Source organism: Nicotiana tomentosiformis, chromosome 2 (genome assembly GCF_000390325.3).
Source record: "Nicotiana tomentosiformis chromosome 2, ASM39032v3, whole genome shotgun sequence".
NCBI classification, from domain to species: Eukaryota; Viridiplantae; Streptophyta; class Magnoliopsida; order Solanales; family Solanaceae; genus Nicotiana; species Nicotiana tomentosiformis.
This window is the reverse complement of record NC_090813.1, coordinates 140,928,935-140,948,014: the sequence shown is the minus strand read 5'-3', so window position 1 is coordinate 140,948,014 and position 19,080 is coordinate 140,928,935. Positions and strand designations below refer to the sequence as shown.

The following is a 19,080-nucleotide window of genomic DNA, read 5'->3' as shown; positions in this document are numbered from 1 at the left end:
GTGATTTGCAATGTGAATAAAACAAACAAGTTTACGACATCGTAACTTGTTTTTGAAATAAATCCATAAATAATCGAAATTAGTTAAAATAAAATCAAAAGCGGTAAAAGGTAAAATGCACAATAGGTCTAAAACATGTAAGAATAAGATAACTAAGTCGAGTTTAACTGTAAAGCGACCGTGCTAAAATCACGGAATTCGGAAGTGCCTAATACCTTCTCCTGGGTTAACAAAATTCCTTACTCGGTCTTATGGTTTCGCATACTTTAACATAGTCAAAATTTTCTTGATTTGGGATTTCAAATAAATGGTGTCTTGGAACACCTTATTAATTATTCCAAGTTGCGACTCTTAAAATTAAAATAAATAATCTCTTTTCAATAATATAACTTTAATTGAAAAAATTCCTTTCTGAAAAAAGGAGGTGTGACAATAATAGCTCTTTGTTGTTCTCTCAAAATTTTGACCGTTTCAACAACATGTTCATCATCCGCATCATCAAGAGTTGGACTCCTCATATGTCGAGGATTCTAACCTTCGCGAACCGGAGTTGTTTCATCTCCTTCATTACGAGTTTCGCTGGTTGAATCATCACGATGGAACACATCTTCACGTTCATTGTGTGCTCCAACATTGTAGACATTATTGACATCGTTAGTTGCCATATCTGATTTTTCTTTTGCTAAGCAAGGAATCAAAATTTGTTAGTAACATATGAATGGATCAGAGCAATTACACAATTTTCTATGTCCCACAGTGGGCGCAAAACTGTTTACCCGTAAACCAGTACAGTTAAATTTATAGCGTGGCTTATAGATACGTGAATTAATTTGATACAACAATATGAAATAAACGAGAATGAAATCAAGAATGTAAAGATAACTTAAAAGAAATACAAGCCTGCTGGTATGATAAGCTTCACTGGAAATAGTAGTATGAACAGTATCAAGTACAAAAGAAGGTAAGTAATTTTATTATTTGAAAGCAGAATGTAGCTTTTGTGTACAGAATGTTTCATGTCTACAATAGATGTTAATTCTCCTATTTATAGCTTTATTTAGGGAGACAAGATCCCCAAATCAAGCTTCTCTTGAATGCGAATAAAACTGTCATTGATGATTGCATAACAGTTGGCTATAAATCCAGATATTCATTGTAACAGCTGCTCATTGAATGCTACCCAATGTCAATACTTTGAATCTTTGTTATCGACTACTCTGTCTTCAGGATTCAATGATTCATCTAGCACTGGCCACATGCTTGCAACCAATATTGACTATTTTCCGACTAACATCCTACCTGTCTTCAGCTCCGCATGTCACCTCTTAATTCGTACAACAATCACTAACCAATTTTACCGCATACACATCTCCAATTCCACTTTTATCGATTCTAATTGCTTGTGAGTAGATAAAATACTCAATGAAGCCTTTTCCTTTCTCAATGCGTTCATGAAACAAAGAATGAAAGATGATGGGATACTAATAGTTTTCTCTGGTGTACCTTGTAATCCTCATGCTTCTCAAAGAACATTTTCAACAAAGAATCCACGGAAAGGAGCAATACCAGTTCCAGTGGCAAGCTGCAAGATGAAAAGATCTCAAAGTCTAATTATACTATGCTTAACCATTTTGAAGGGGAGCAAAGTGCTCTGATAGTGACAACAAAGGAGCTAGCACCGGGCAATATTTACCATTATAACAGTAGCATTGGGATCCTTTGGCACTGAAATATTAACATTTGAAAGTAAGTGCATGGCTATAAGCATATATATCGTATGTTCGTTAAGAAATGTTCAGTTGAACTCTGGTCTATATATGCTGGAAAATCGAGCGATCTCTCTTTAATTTACTCTTTGGAGTAAAGATCAAATAAACAAGACCAATGCAGCTAAACATTGTTTAAGGTTTAGGGAGTCCTTGATTCTAACATAAGAAGTTGGAGCAGACTCCTTTAACTATTTCCCCTTTGTCATTGGTGTAGACAAGCCTTCTGACACACAGAAAAACCTGTATGAAACCTCTAGTTAACTCATATACTAGAAGAAGGAAAAAAACCAAGCTAACTGAACTATGTTACTGACTTTCAAATACTTGACCTATGTGCTGAGAATGACCTGTATAATCAACGGCAGAGATATATTTCTGACGTGTAATTTACATATCTTGACACATGTCATAGCACATCGCCTGAATTATTTGTAACTTTAAACAATTCGCACGTAGTTTAGTTACTTTGATGTGAGAAAAAATTATTTTATAAGTTTATCCATCAGATAACTTTTTAAACACTTGTTATTAACATCTGGAGGCAAAATAATATTTGAGCCTTCATCTTATAATAGCAAGATCAGCCCCATTATTTGGAAGAAACCAAATTCAGTAGACACGCAATGCTGCAATTATTTAGTTTACATGGTGTAGAGTAAAGATGGTGGATACATGACTCTGAGACCTGTTAAATTCACAAATATTGGCATCTGGAACAGTTGGAAGCAGTATGAAAAATATAGTTCTGAAAGTATTTTGTAAGATAGATAGAATATTTTGGACAAAGATGTCACTTCTGAATATACCCTCACCCTGTTCCTTCAATAATATCAGGTGCTGAAATAATTTCCCAATTCTATGTGTTGGTTGCATAAAATCTATATAGTCTAAATTCTGAATATCAAGGCCCCCCAAAGGAAAGTTTTGAAACGATGCACACGTCTGATTTAAATACCGTTTGGGCATGAAATATACTAGTTTGGCTATAAGTATTTGCAAATACTGAACTGAATTTCAAATAAGATATTGATATACTGGTTCGAAGGTGCATTCAAAGTGAAATATTGGTTTTTCACTCGCAAATCTTAATAGGCGTCTGGACAACACCCGATTTGAAGTTGAAAAAAGAGTAACTGAAGTTAGAAATTGAAAAAAAGGAAATTTGTAAGCGCAGTTATGTTTAGACATGGACTTCACTTGGAAATTTATTAAAATGCTGGATAATTCACGCCTGTATAGGAAGTCCATCTTTTGGAATGAGCATGTGTTTAAATCACTGTAATCGTTATATATATAAAATTTCTTGAAATGATCTTGATGGGAAGGTTTTCCATAACAAACGAAGAGAGTTGCCTTTCTGGTCTCATGGACAACCAGTTAGTAAGAAATTATTCAACATCCGAGTTTTCGGTTGCAAATTCAGCTGTGAAAGCTGGCTTTACTTATCTACAGAATATGGAGCCATCTACCTATTAAAGAACGAGGAAATGGTCTTCGATGCCCACTTACAATTTGAATAGAAGAAAATGACCCTGCACTGCAAAGATTTCTCGTATTTAAAGAACAACTATATTTACAAAAGCCAGCTTGGAAACTTTCCTTCTCCTGTATATATACTTGCACATTTAGTAAGCTTCAACCAGTCTTGACCAATACAGAAACCACTAAAGTATGATACTCCTTCGCCGAGAAGATTATTTACAATTTCTTGTTGAAATTTCATATGGTGAATTTCAGCAACTCTTATGAAAAAAGAGTGAATACCCTTAAACAGAATGAAAGGAAACCCACAAAGCCGAAGAAAATGATTATTCATATATTGCAAGAGTAACAGATTCTGTATCCTAGTCCTACGTACAATAATACAGCTTACAACAACAATTACTACGGCTACGCCTCAGTCCCAAACGAGTTGGGGATTCCAACGGAGCAGAGGGGATTCCTGAGGTCTTCTTAAACAAAATTTTTGCAGGAAAAAAAATTGATTTTATATACACTCCATGACCATAGGAAATAGGAAGAAATTTAAAAACAAGAAACATAATATCTCATCTAACAACATGCAAATTATGCACATCAAGTCACAGATGCAATCAATGGAATCCCCTTGTTCCTCTGGATTGATAGAGTTCAAGCCTGCTTTTGGATTCCTGCAACAATGCCTCCACCTTTTCATCTTGGTTCAAGTATGCCTGCTTCGACGCCCATTCTAGCACTGAAAGCACCTCGGATTGAGCTAGCTCATCGCTATCAGGGACGTGCAATGCAATGTAACATAGCAGAAGTAATGCAGAATTCTGAACTATTTTTTCACCAAGGAAAACAAGTTGAATCAAATGCTTTGCCCCTCCCATGCTTATGATCGCTTTGCAATGATCCATGTGAAGGTAGTTATCATTGCATGCAAATTTTGCGAGTGCAGTGGCTGCTTCGTTTGAAATCTCTGCTTCTCGTTCATCGAGCAGCTTTACTAATGGGCTAATCATCCTCGTCTCAGTAGCTCGAAAAGTCCTAGCCAAATTCCCAATAGCTCTAATGCACGGAATAAGCAGATTTAAGTCTTCTTTTTCGATGATTCTCACCAGTTGATCAACAAGAGCTTTGCAAGGGGGCGAATTAGGCTTGAATGCTGACTTTCTCAAATCAGAATCTTTCTCCGCCACAGCTGTGATTTCCATTACTGCCATAGCTGAATTGTACTGAGTATCTTCAGTCCCTTTCTCTAACAGTACTGCAAAGCAAAGCAATGCTCTTGATTCAGTAATGCTACGACAAATAGATGAATTTCCCTTGGCAAGTTTCCATAGAGCTCTTGCAGCCATTGCCTTCATATAATCCTTAGTAGCAGACTCCTCGAGCTCTCGCCCTTTACTACTTACCCCTGTAGAAGAAACACTATGCTGATGGTGATGGTTTACATCATCATTATTATCATTCACCTTGTGCACACTAGTCACATTACCCTTTTTATTATTACTAGCAAAAACGACAGCATGAATCGACGTGGCTTTGCTAGCAATAGCATACTTGCTATGCTCCTGGACTGTCTCAAAGGCGAGATGGCTAACAAGTAATCTAATTATATTATGCTGATGAAAGAGATCCTGACATTTTGGGTAATGTGCAGAAAGTTTAGAAACTGCCCAAGCCACTACTGCCTGAACTTTCATTGGACTTTCTTTGAGGATTTTCACAAACACTGAGCATACACCAAGATGCACCATGTGTTCGACGCTTTCAGTGTCACGTCCTAATAATCCAATTGCCTTTGCAGCATTCTCCTGACCTTCCAATTTTCCTTCTTTCAACAATTTCAACAATGGTCCAACTCCACCTTCTTCAACGATCAATTTTGCATTCCGGTGATTGTCCTTAGCTAGTGAAATCAATGATGCAGCAGCTTCAGATCGATCATTGACCGAACCAGTATACAAAATCGCTATATGTTCCCAAATAAAGCACAATATAGGCTCACTAGCGGCAATAGGAGGAAGGCCCAAGTACTCATCTCCGCTTTCTGTGGAGGAGACACGGAGGAGCCACGAAACATTACCAATGGAATTCTCTAGCTGTGAAGACAGGTTGCGGAAAGATGCTGAGGGGATGATGGTAAATACGCGCTGTATTAATCCCTGAGCGCAACATTTGCTAACGATGGATATAGCCATTTCCAGGGCTTGTTCAGTGTCGTCAATAATACGCCTCGTGGGGCGTTGGTAGAGATCGTTGCTGGCTCGTGCTGCTTGACGGAGCAGCACGGCCAGCCTCTCTGTTTTGGACTTGAGCTCAGCACATTCTTGCTTGAATGAAGTTGCCATATCAGCTGCCTGAGTCACTTGATCTGCCAATTGTATTGGCTTTGCCAGGATTTGCTTCACTATATCCGCCATCAACTGGAATTTCCGTTTAACTAGTGTGCAGTGGTGAGACCAGGAATTCTAATAAGGGGGTTAGGATACGCAATAATATCACACCTGAGATTTGAACCTATGTTGCAAAGCACAATTGTCGAACCACTTTGTCACTACACTGAAATCTTTTCTTATTCCAAGGGAATTCGACAATTTGGATATATTCAATTAAATCCTCTTGGCCTCATGTAGCTCGGCCACTGTGTCTAAGAGTAAGCAAGTTACCTTTATTCAACAGATTGGTGGTTGAGTCAATAACATGCTCTACTCTGGGAGTCTGGGTTGGAAATCTTTGCTCTTCTCTTTTGCAAAATTGCAGGACTCTTTGTTGAGGTTTTATTTTAAGATGTAATATTCTTAAAATGAGGGTGAATGGGAAATGGAGGGAAAATGAAATTTTGAGTAAAATTTTAAGTTTCCCCCTCTTAACAATAAGACATTGTCCCATATTGGAAGTGGAAGACATTTTTGGTGGGTATATATATGATTGCTCTTCTTGTAGCTCTTAAAGAGTTAAGAAGAAAGCAAGCCTCGCGCCGTCGTCGTCGCTCGCTCGGCTTCGGCTTCGGCTTCGGCTTCGGCTTCGGATTTGGTCAATTGATTGATTAATTTTTTGGACCAAATTTATTTGTTAATAGTAAATATTATTGATAATTGGCATGAAGATACAAGAACTCAACATACAATTAGCTATACATTGCATTCCTTCCTCTCAGCATTTCCATTCGATTTTCTGAGTATCTCCTCCTTTGTTCTGCATTGTTTTTAAACTTCAAACAAAGCAACTGTAAGTGTGATTTGCTACCGAACTTTGTGTTCGCCGAAACACTGGGGTTTGAAGTACCGCTACACCAGTGTGTAATTCGTTCTATCCTGGGAGGAAATAATCCATTACCTTGGGTACTAGGAGGGGATTAAATTCCTTAAGGAAACACTGTGAATTCAGTGGGCTCGAATTCATTATTATTGTTTCATTACGTTAACTTATATTTTGCAGAATTAATATTTACAAATACAGGAATATTGACCGGGAATAACAATCTTAAGGAATTTAATATTTATTTCTGTACTTGTGTTATTCTTATTATTCTGCAAACTAAAACCTTTGTGGTTTTGTGTACTCCCGTTTTGGAGAGTAAAGCCTTCGTGGCGTTTTGTTGGATATTAAAATCTACGTGATTTTTACTCCAGTTTGAAAACGTGTATTAAACGTTTGTTTGTGTCATTCTTTTACAGAAAAGATGATGACTGAAAACGAAAACCAAGCTGTTCCGATGGCGACTGCCAACGCAACGACAAGCCGAACACCGGCGTTGGCACCGGCAGAAAAACCCGGAAAATTTTCCGGGATTGATTTCAAACGCTGGCAGCAGAAGATGTTCTTCTACTTAACTACGTTATGTTTACAGAAGTTCATCAAGGAAGATGTTCCTGATCTGCCGGATAAAACTCCAGATAATGAACGCTTTCTCGTGATTGAAGCGTGGAAGCATTCTGATTTTTTATGCAAGAATTATATTCTTAGCGGACTGGATGATAATCTGTATAATGTATACAGTAGCATGGAGACATCCAAAGAATTGTGGAATGCGCTTGAAAAGAAATATAAGACTGAAGATGCCGGGATGAAGAAATTCGTTGCCGCAAAATTTCTGGACTACAAAATGATAGATAGCAAGTCTGTTATTACTCAAGTCCAGGAATTGCAAGTGATTATTCATGATCTACTTGCTGAAGGTCTTGTAATCAACGAAGCATTCCAAGTAGCAGCAATGATTGAGAAGTTGCCTCCGTTGTGGAAGGACTTCAAAAATTATTTGAAACACAAACGAAAGGAAATGTCCCTTGAAGATCTCATTGTTCGGTTGAGAATTGAAGAGGACAATAAAGCTGCTGAAAGGAGAGGCCGTGGAAATTCAACAATAATGGGAGCAAATATTGTTGAAGCTAACAAAAAGAGGAAGAAGGCTTCTGGTCCGAAATACAACCCAAGCAAGAAGCGGTTCAGTGGAAACTGCTACAACTGTGGGAAATCCGGACACAAATCTACGGAGTGTCGTGCTCCGAAGAAAGACAAGAAAAGGGGTCAAGCAAACATGGTAGTAAACCATGATGATGTTGATAACTTGTGTGCCATGCTCTCTGAATGTAACTTGGTGGGAAATCCTAAACTGTGGTGGTTTGATTCAGGAGCCACTCGCCATGTTTGTGGAGTTAGAGAGGCTTTTGCTACCTATGCTCTTGCTGAACCCGGAGAGACAGTTTATATGGGAAATGCTTCAACAGCAAAAGTTGAAGGATATGGGAAGGTATTTCTAAAAATGACTTCTGGCAAGGTCATGACTTTGAACAATGTCCTTCATGTTCCCGAAATGAGAAAGAATTTAGTCTCTACTGGACTTCTTGTTAAGCACGGTTTTAAGTGCGTTTTTGTATCCAACAAGGTTGTAATTAGTAAGAATGGAATATTTGTGGGAAAAGGTTACCTCACCGAGGGCCTTTTCAATCTCAATGTAATGGTTGTTGAAAATAATAATAATATTCCAGCTTCTTCTTACTTACTTGAGTCAAATGATTTATGGCATGTGCGTTTGGGTCATGTCAATTATAAAACCTTGCGGAAAATGATTAACTTGGAAGTACTGCCCAAGTTTGAATGCGAAAAATCAAAATGTCAAATATGTGTGGAATGTAAGTATGTTAAACATCCTTATAAGTCAGTTGAAAGGAATTCGAATCCTTTAGACTTAATTCACACAGATATTTGTGACATGAAGTCAATACCATCTCGCGGTGGAAAGAAGTATTTCATAACTTTTATTGACGATGGTACTCGATATTGCTATGTTTACTTACTGAATAGTAAAGATGAAGCAATAGACGCATTCAGGCAATACAAAAATGAAGTTGAAACGCAACTTAACAAGAAAGTAAAAATGATAAGAAGTGATAGGGGTGGTGAATATGAATCTCCTTTTGAAGAAATATGTTTAGAATATGGAATTATTCATCAAACAACAGCCCCTTACACGCCCCAATCTAATGGGATTGCGGAAAGAAAGAATCGCACATTAAAGGAGATGATGAATGCGTTGTTGATAAGTTCTGGTTTGCCACAGAACTTGTGGGGGGAAGCCATTCTTACGGCTAATCGAATATTAAATCGAGTGCCCCATAGCAAAACACAATCCATTCCTTATGAACAATGGAAAGGAAGGAAGCCCAACTTGAATTATTTTAAAGTGTGGGGGTGTTTGGCAAAAGTGCAAGTTCCTAAACCCAAAAGGGTAAAGATAGGACCGAAAACCGTTGATTGTGTTTTCATAGGATATGCGACAAATAGTAAAGCATATCGATTTCTGGTTCATAAATCAGAAAATCCCGAGATTCATAATAATACGGTTATAGAATCAGATAATGCTGAGTTTTTTGAAAATATATATCCGTATAAAAAGGAATGTGAGTCGTTTGGTGAAGGATCTAAACGACCTCGGGAAGAAACAAAAGAAAGTACATGTAATCAGGAGAATCCAAGACGTAGTAAACGTCAAAGAACGTCTACTTCATTTGGACCAGATTTTGTGACTTTCTTATTGGAGAATGAGCCTCAAACATTTAAAGAAGCTATGACTTCTTCGGAATCATTGTTTTGGAAAGAGGCAGTCAATAGTGAAATAGAATCCATATTGAACAACCATACCTGGGAATTGGTTGATCTTCCTCCTGGAAATAAACCTTTGGGTTCTAAATGGATTTTTAAGAGAAAAATCAAAGATGATGGCACTATTGATAAATTCAAGGCAAGGCTCGTAGTCAAAGGGTATAGACAACGAGAAGGTCTAGACTACTTTGATACATACTCTCCAGTTACAAGAATTACGTCCATACGGATGTTAGTAGCATTAGCTGCAGTGTATGGTCTTGAAATTCATCAAATGGATGTTAAGACGGCCTTCTTAAATGGAGAGTTGGAGGAAGAAATTTACATGGAACAACCCGAAGGGTTTGTGGTTCCAGGTAAAGAAAAGAAGGTATGTAGACTTGTTAAGTCTCTTTACGGACTAAAACAAGCACCCAAACAATGGCATGCGAAATTTGACCAAACAATGTTGTCAAATGGTTTTAAGATAAATGAATGTGATAAATGCGTGTACATTAAAAATGTTCCAAATCACATAGTCATTGTTTGCCTATATGTGGATGATATGTTGATAATGAGTAATGACATTGCCAACATAAATGCTACTAAGCGTATGTTCAATAGCAAATTTGATATGAAAGACTTGGGAGTTGCTGATTTAATTCTGGGAATTAAGATCAATAAGACTCCTCAAGGTCTGGCATTGTCACAATCTCATTATATTAAGACAGTACTTGAAAAATTCAAGCACTTGGGCTTTAAAGTTGCAAAGACTCCAATTGACGTGAATCTTGCATTAGCAAAGAACAAAGGCCAAAGCATATCACAATTGGATTATGCTCGTGTATTGGGATGCTTAATGTATATCATGAATTGTACACGACCAGACATAGCTTGTGCTATAAGTAAACTGAGTCGATATACGAGCAATCCAGGCCAATCTCATTGGATGGCAATGAAACGAGTTTTGGGATATTTAGAACATACCCAGAACTTTGAATTGCACTACAGTAATTTCCCTGCGGTGATTGAGGGATACTGTGATGCAAATTGGATCACCGGTTCAACTGATTCTAAGTCCACGAGTGGATATGTTTTCACTATTGGTGGAGGAGCGGTATCTTGGAAGTCGTCCAAACAAACATGTATTGCCCGCTCTACAATGGAGGCTGAATTCATAGCCTTAGATAAAGCCGGTGAAGAAGCTGAATGGCTCCGGAATTTCTTGGAAGACATTCCATTTTGGCCCAAACCGTTGACATCAATATGCATACATTGTGATAGTCAAGCGGCAATTGGAAGGGCTGGGAGCGTCATGTATAACGGTAAATCTCGTCATATACGACGAAGACATAAAACCGTTAGGCAATTACTCTCTAGAGGAATTATCACAATTGACTATGTAAAGTCAAGTGATAATGTGTCGGATCCACTTACAAAAGGCCTAACTAGAGAGGTAGTTGAGAAATCATCAAGGGGAATGGGGCTATGGCCGAGAACAAGTCATTGTGGCGGTAACTCTACCTAGAAGACTGGAGATCCCAAGATCTAGGTTCAAAGAGATCAAACAAAGTCATTAATGACGGTTCAACATTGTCAAATAAAATTTTAGTCCATTCTCGTGATGAGACAATGTTCAGTACCAAGGATAAAGCATTAAGGCTTTTTAATGATTTCTAAATTTGATACGGGGTATATCAAATAGTGTATCTACAGGATGACACGTTTAGGAATCACCTATTTAAGTGTGAAGTGTGAGCCGCTTCAAGGAGAACTTTGTAAGGCCAGTTCTCTACGCACTTATGAACCAGGCGGTGTTCATGGCTGAAACGAACACAACAATGAGAACCAAAGACGGTTAAGGGTTGATTGTGTGACTTATGGTTGTCTAGGTATACACCAAAGATCGACGGTTCAAAGATATCAAATCTACCGATTGACCGAGTATATCCGACATAAGTTTACTACGGAAAGTTCAAAGGGAAACCTACTTATCCAGATGCAATTAATCCTTGCTTGTAAATCACACAGTTTTTCATGCATACTTCCGTGATATAGCCATTCCCCATTCATGTGGGGGATTGTTGAGGTTTTATTTTAAGATGTAATATTCTTAAAATGAGGGTGAATGGGAAATGGAGGGAAAATGAAATTTTGAGTAAAATTTTAAGTTTTCCCCTCTTAACAATAAGACATTGTCCCATATTGGAAGTGGAAGACATTTTTGGTGGGTATATATATGATTGCTCTTCTTGTAGCTCTTAAAGAGTTAAGAAGAAAGCAAGCCTCGCGCCGTCGTCGTCGCTCGCTCGCTCGGCTCGGCTTCGGCTACGGCTACGGCTACGGATTCGGATTCGGATTCGGATTCGGATTCAGATTCAGATTCGGATTCGGATTTGGATTTGGATTTGGATTTGGTCAAATGATCGATTGATTGATTAATTTTTTGGACCAAATTTATTTGTTAATAGTAAATATTAACGTAAGATTATCCGTATTTGTAACGGATATTTTCCAATCCGTGTATTGATAATTGGCAGCCGGATAATGGTCTTCCCACCATGAAGTGCTTGCTCCACACACCATGAAGTGCTTGCTCCACAAACACTTAATGCTTGCTCCACCATGAAGGGTGGACGTTTTGGTCTTGCACTCCTTCTTGGTTGCTATATAAATGAGCAGCAATGTTGAAGGAAGATACAAGAACTCAACATACAATTAGCTATACATTGCATTCCTTCCTCTCAGCATTTCCATTCGATTTTCTGAGTATCTCCTCCTTTGTTCTGCATTGTTTTTAAACTTCAAACAAAGCAACTGTAAGTGTGATTTGCTACCGAACTTTGTGTTCGCCGAAACACTGGGGTTTGAAGTACCGCTACACCAGTGTGTAATTCGTTCTATCCTGGGAGGAAATAATCCATTACCTTGGGTACTAGGAGGGGATTAAATTCCTTAAGGAAACACTGTGAATTCAGTGGGCTCGAATTCATTATTATTGTTTCATTACGTTAACTTATATTTTGCAGAATTAATATTTACAAATACAGGAATATTGACCGGGAATAACAATCTTAAGGAATTTAATATTTATTTCTGTACTTGTGTTATTCTTATTATTCTGCAAACTAAAACCTTTGTGGTTTTGTGTACTCCCGTTTTGGAGAGTAAAGCCTTCGTGGCGTTTTGTTGGATATTAAAATCTACGTGATTTTTACTCCAGTTTGAAAACGTGTATTAAACGTTTGTTTGTGTCATTCTTTTACAGAAAAGATGATGACTGAAAACGAAAACCAAGCTGTTCCGATGGCGACTGCCAACGCAACGACAAGCCGAACACCGGCGTTGGCACCGGCAGAAAAACCCGGAAAATTTTGTTTAGTATTTCCTAATGAGTAGAGATTAATAATTTTATCATCCGAGTTGTTGTCATCCTAACTACCTCTCAGACATGGCCCCACGCTACAAGACAAGAAGAGAGAACCTTTATCATTGCGGACGTACCTCTTTGCCCATATATTAGTGGTTTCGAAATATTTTAAGTTTTAAAAAATAAAAAATGATTTATTGCTTTTTTGAAAAATAAATTGCCGTGACTGTTAATTTATGAAGTGTTAATTAAGTAACATATAGTTAAGAGAAATAAAGGAGTGTTTACACAAATATTATCGTGATTCGGACTATTAAAATATATTTTTTAAGGGACGTGTAACATCTTAAAATGATAAAAAATATGAATATGATAAGATTTTAAATATGGGTGTTCAAAATATTATTGTATGAGTTACTCCATCCGTCCCAATCTTTTTGACGAGTTTGATTGGACACATAGTTTAGATTTTTTTTTTGAAACTTATGGTTTAGAATATGCCATAAATATTTTTGTCGGTATAAATTATCATTAAGGGTAAAATAAAGAGTTTAAATACAAATTATTATTAAATATATAAAGGTATCATTCTGTTCTGAAAAAAATTAAAAAGGAAGGAGTGTCACAAAAATAAAGTAATATTGGAGCTTCAACCCATTTACAAGTTTCATGAACTTTTTAACATAGAGAGTTTTTCTTATATATACTATAATAAAAACTTATATATCTATTTTCTTTAACTTTCATAGTTTTCAATAAGTATCTAGATTTTTCTTACAAAATGTATATATTCCCCTTATAAGACTCTCACCCCATTATTATTACCTTCAATTAAGGGACTCAATTAAATTCTTTCCTTTTTTTTTCATCTCCACTCCCCTCTCCTTTTTTTTTTCCTTTCCCTAATTTCTTCAGTTTGTTTGCCTAACATACTCATCCACAAATTGGTCCATTCGAAGACCAAAAATACATATGATTCTCGAACATACATACATACAATTTCGGGTATTAAGATTTTGTGATTTGTTTGGATTGGATGTTCTTGCAAGTGATTGAGAATATCCTTTGGAGTTTATATCTCAATTTTGAGGGAGATTGTTAAGTATAGAGTTGGTTTTCGGTGAAAATTCAGATTGAAACTCGAAGAAGAAGAAGTTGTAGGAATTGTATGATAATTATATAATAATTATATCATAATTGTATCTGATACATCAATACCTAAAATATAATTGTATCATAAATGTATCATACTTGTATCACAATTGTATCTAACTTGTATTTGATACATTAATACCTAAAATAATACATTATACAATACTAACACAATTCTCATACATTTGTGATGCAAACTGCGACACATTTCTAAAAAAAAAATGTGATATTCATCTTCTTCAAGTTTCAATCACAATTCTAAACTTAAAATCTGATACAATATTTTATTATAATTGTATTAGTATTGTATCAGATATTATTTTAGGTATTAATGTACCAGATACAAATAACATACAATTTTAATACAATTATGACACAATTCTAAAATAATTGTGACACAATTCTAAAACAATTGTGACATATTTATCATACAATTATCATATAATTCCTGCAACTTGGTTTTACGTAAATTTTCAATCTTAAATTTTACGTAAAACTAATTCTAAGTTTAACCAATTTTTCTCAAAATTGAGATATAAATTACAAGGTATATTCTCCACCATTTGCAAGAACACTCAATCCAAACAACTCACAAATTCGTAAAATTTGAATATTGAATTTAAAGTTTTGAAACTTTTTAATAGATGTCGATGGAGAACCCTTTGCTGCTGTAATTTTTGAGACTGTTTTTGCCATTTTCATTTACAGTGTGAGAGAAATACCGATTTTGGATGATAAGTATGAGGGAGAGAGAATGAGATATGAAATATTTTAAAAAATAGATGAAATTCGAATTTTTAGGAGGGGGTTGAGAAGGAGAGAGAATGAGATGCTAAATTTAAGGAATCTTCTATTTTCTTCTGTTTTATAGTTTTGTACATAAATGTTAATATAGATATATAATGTATTATATACGAACCTAAATAAAAGTGGTAAGTAAGTTTCTATTATAGTATAACTAAGTGAATTTCCCTTTTAACATTCATACTCTCACGGTCCCAAATATTAGTTGTTTTTATAAATTAAATTTATTTAAAAACATTTGACATTTTATAGTAAAGAAGAAGCATTTATTATTTTTTAAGATCCACCCTTACTGCTCAAATTGGTGAAATATTAATTAAGTGAGACATTTTAAACATGAGATAAACGGTATTTCAAACAAATACTCTTAAGGTTAAATTAAGTTGCTAATATCTTTTTCAAAAGGTTTGAATTTTTTTTATAAAAGACAAATAATATAAACATTATTAGGGTCATTCACTCCTTTTAAATTTATTTTTAACTGAATGTTAAAAGTTAATATTTACCTTGAAATTTAACGATAACAAAAAAAAAAGTTAGGAAAATTACTAGTTATGTTCATTTATAAGCAGCTTATTATAAAAATTGGCCAATTCTTAAAATATTACTAATATTAGCCAATTAGCTACTTGTAGCCAAAAAGATAAAAAATTTACTTTCTTTTGAGCGGGTGTTATTAGAATAGATTGGATACATCTTAAGAAGCTTGAATCTCGGTTTTGAGATGATTTGGTGGAGTTTTGAGGTGGTTTGAATTGAGAATTCGAAGTAGAAGATGAACATGAAAAAAAATAATATGTGTATCATACCGTATATCACTTGTGCATAACATATGTATCATATTTGTATCAAATATGTATTACACGTATATCCATGTATACCTGTGTGTGAGATATATGAGTGATACATGTGTCGCAGAAGAATTTTTTGAACTCGATTTTAACTACGAATTTTGATACCAAATCATCTCCATTGTTTCTCAAATTTTGTTTGACTCATCTATATGTTTTCAATGAATCTCAACCATATCCATTGAAAAATGTCACTTTTGCTTAGATTTTTGGAATCTTGTATATATATATTTTTGTATTTCATCACTTTATTTGCTACCCCATCTATGGAATTTTCTTTCCGTCTTGCATCTAATGTTGCTAATCACGCTTAAAAATATGGAAGGATATCTTTTGCGTGTGATTCTTGGAGAGAAAGAACCTTATTTATTTGAATTTTTAATTTTTATATGTGCTTGGCTAGTTTTGGTAAGTTAATAATTAATGGTCAGAGGTCGGTAAAATAAGAATTATTTGGGACATTTATGTAGGATTCCCAAAAAATTATTTTCACATCCATTTTATTGGAGAGAGAGATTGGGCCACAGCAACATCTCATGTGATAGGCCATAGATTAAAGTCATTTGCGAAGGTATATACTTTTCGCGAAGAAACTTATAAAAAAAAATGATTGTGTAGAATTTTGTTTCCAATATATTTTTAACCACTTATACTATGGCATGCATCTTTTCTATATTCGTGAAGCACACTAGTTAGTTACAATAGGCAAATTAAAGTTTACAAGTATAGGTCGTATTGGATTTGAAATGCCTTAATAATTTTAAAATTCTCTTTTATGATCAGTGTATGAAAGCTAGTCCAACGTGAATGTAATGAAGCGAATATAAAAATCAATAGGAGTAAAGTATCTAGTTGACTCTGTGGCCCAATGGATAAGGCGCTGGTCTACGGAACCAGAGATTCTGGGTTCGATCCCCAGCAGAGTTGCTCTTTCTTTTTAAGATTTTTTTTCTATATCTTTTTTTGGTATTTTAGAGTTAACTACGGAAAAAACTTCCAAAATTCGTAAATATCCAGTGCTTTACCACACCTTTCGCTGAGCAAATTGAACTAAGATTTTTTGCACTAATTCAAGTTGCAAATCGGGGTTCTGGAATTAATTTTCTGCATTTTATTTTCGTGTGGAACAACATATAAAGTACACAAGGAGAAAACATGCATACAAGTCACCTACCCTGCCATTCTATCTTTCTTCTTTTGTGTAAAGATAAAGAAACTAAATATTTATTTTCAAAATGGAAAGAGTAGTAATAAATGCTCTATAAATTTAAACCAGATCAAGTGTGTATGGGATTGCTGAGGGTATCCATTCATCTCCATGAAGAAAGTTTCGAACTGTAAAATTAGAAGCTTCAGAGTCAGAAATATATTGTCTTTCCCAGTTTACTCTTTGACTTGTGTCAGCTCCTGGCCCTCTATTATTATACTCAGCAAAATATATATCTGAGGGTTTTCCATTCCATAGAGTCCAACCTTCAGGATCTATAAATTCATCTAAATAACTTGACATGACGATCGTTCGAGAGTAATTTTTCCATGGTCTTCCAAGGTAGACTCGTACCTGTTGAGACATAATATTATTACATAATTAAGTAGGTATTTGAAAAGTGAGCTCGTTGTAAAGATTTAAAATTTTAGATGGGGTGGTAACACAATTCAATATTACCTTTGGTTCATGTTCGCGCAAATCTTGTGTGACGTTTATTGTGCAACCTTGAAGGACTATAGCAGTAGTTTCATTTTTGTGTTTTCTTCCTTGGGCAGTTATTGTCACTTCATGTTGATAATCTTCAGGTTTTCTTGCATAGATATTGCAATCTTGTAGAATGACCTTAGCGTTACCAAATATGAAGTCAACAGTACCATAGACATCACAATTTTTAAAAAATTGGACACCTTTTCTTGTGTAAAGTGTATCTTGATACCCATCGAACTTGCATCTATAGAATGCAACATGGTCAGCTTCAATACTCACTGCAACTGCTTGATGCAGAGATGGTCCAGCAGTGTTTTTGAATGTCATATCTTGTGCAACGAACCCGTAGCCATGTACATCTTTTGACAAAAAAATTAGAAGATTATTTGTATGATTTTTGAGAAAGTAACAAATAAGAAAAGAAGATTATTTATATGATCTTCATAATAATAATAATTTAAGAACTACATTAATGCATGCAGTATTAGGGTTGCTAAGCTCTTTGCTACTATTTATTGTCTGGATGTTTACTGTATAAGAATTTTTACATTGTATATAATGTGAGATTAGTAATACGGGAAATAAGGTAATTTACTTATTATAATATGTTAAATTATACCGATAGTATTTTAACTTCTATACACATAGGCGGATGAAGCTTATGTATCAAACGTTTAACTAAATTCAGTATATTCGACATAACTTAAACATATACTAGTAGAAATCACTAAACTTGTAAGAAATATTAAATTTTAGTTTAATATTAAGAACGTTAAAGTTGAACCCATCAAGTTTAAATCCTGAATTCGTTTCTACCTATACACTGATAGTGTAAAAGAATCAAATTAGATGTAGCCAATCAGAAAAGGTAAAATTAGTAACTTGCAAAAATAAGACAGAGTTACGTGCTACAAAAGCTAAAAATATACTAACAATGTAAATTATTTTTTTAATATAGAAATGAGAGTGGTCATTAGACAACGTAACTGACCTACAGTTGCAGTCTCGTTAGTTTTGAAGCCTGTGCCATTGCTTTTAGATCCTGTTATAATCGAGAGGTCCACTCCATCACCAATGAATGTAATGTTAGTTTTATGTTTATCAACAAAAACATATTCATTATAGATGCCCTGTCTAATCTTGATATTGTATCTTGTTTTACTGTTATTAGGAGCTGCTTGTAATGCTTCTGTTATGGACTTGAAATCTCCACTTCCATCTATTGCAACTATGGCATCGAAATGAGAAGAAGAGTGGCTCTCTAAACCCCAGAATAATGTTGTTAATAAGGCAAATAAACCAAGTATCATCTCTTTTAGCTGCATAGTAGTAATATTTTGCTTCTCTGTCTAGTGGAATTCGGCTCTGTCCTTTATACAAAAGCACCAAAAAAAATTAACAATAATAAGAATAAAAGAAACAATATTCAAACAAAAATGGGAAAAAAAGAAATTTTGTTACACACATTACGTACCAAAAAGAAAAATAAATTAGGGACGGACAAATTAAGTCGATAACGACGGGCATTTAGCAACGTATTACCGATGGATCTGTAGCTAATAATTCTTGTTTTTTCTTAGTACTGTTAGGTCACTTAAAAAATTAATTATAAATAATTACTGATTATCTAAAATATAAAACTTAAAGTACAACAGATTAAATAATACGAATCAACATGTATAAGTTAAATCATAATTAAGAAAAAGAAACCATCAAACTTACCCAATGCCTCAGTTTAGTAAAGCAAAGTATAAAGTTGGCCTCGGAATTTTGAAACAATCTTCCTATCCAAAAAAACTGATACTAGTAGACAATTACATGCATTGAGTTACATATATATAAGGAGAAAAGTAACTCAACAATTAAATAACTATTCGAATTAATAAC

The 19,080-nt window shown here is 35.0% G+C and overlaps 2 protein-coding genes and 1 non-coding gene across 3 annotated transcripts; 1 reads left to right on the top strand and 2 right to left on the bottom strand.

Annotated features, from left to right (window-relative positions):
- Positions 1 to 3,568: 3,568 nt before the first annotated feature.
- On the bottom strand, positions 3,569 to 6,000 carry LOC104085180 (uncharacterized). Its single transcript, XM_070196178.1, has 2 exons — positions 5,784 to 6,000; positions 3,569 to 5,662 (listed from the first exon to the last, which is right to left on the bottom strand). The coding sequence occupies exon 2, from the start codon at positions 5,657 to 5,659 to the stop codon at positions 3,863 to 3,865; it is 1,797 nt and encodes a 598-aa protein (XP_070052279.1). The 5' UTR covers positions 5,660 to 5,662; positions 5,784 to 6,000; the 3' UTR covers positions 3,569 to 3,862.
- A 10,351-nt stretch (positions 6,001 to 16,351) lies between these two features.
- TRNAR-ACG (transfer RNA arginine (anticodon ACG)) lies at positions 16,352 to 16,424 on the top strand. Its single transcript has one exon. It is a non-coding gene; the product is annotated as a tRNA-Arg (tRNA).
- A 161-nt stretch (positions 16,425 to 16,585) lies between these two features.
- LOC104085182 (pectinesterase-like) lies at positions 16,586 to 18,553 on the bottom strand. The gene is made up of 3 exons (XM_018767016.3): positions 18,185 to 18,553; positions 17,164 to 17,552; positions 16,586 to 17,058 (listed from the first exon to the last, which is right to left on the bottom strand). Exons 1-3 carry the CDS (start codon positions 18,516 to 18,518, stop codon positions 16,765 to 16,767), a joined length of 1,017 nt encoding a protein of 338 aa, XP_018622532.3. The 5' UTR covers positions 18,519 to 18,553; the 3' UTR covers positions 16,586 to 16,764.
- Positions 18,554 to 19,080: the final 527 nt, after the last annotated feature.

Bases quoted from the DNA above. Each gene is read 5' to 3' on its own strand.
- LOC104085180 (XM_070196178.1), bottom strand. From the start codon at position 5,659: ATGGCGGATATAGTGAAGCAAATCCTGGCAAAGCCAATACAATTGGCA.
- LOC104085182 (XM_018767016.3), bottom strand. From the start codon at position 18,518: ATGCAGCTAAAAGAGATGATACTTGGTTTATTTGCCTTATTAACAACA. The intron at 17,553-18,184 runs GTCAGTTACGTT...TTTTGTCAAAAG, and splicing joins TAACGAGACTGCAACTGTAG to ATGTACATGGCTACGGGTTC. The intron at 17,059-17,163 runs GTAATATTGAAT...ATGTCTCAACAG, and splicing joins TGCGCGAACATGAACCAAAG to GTACGAGTCTACCTTGGAAG.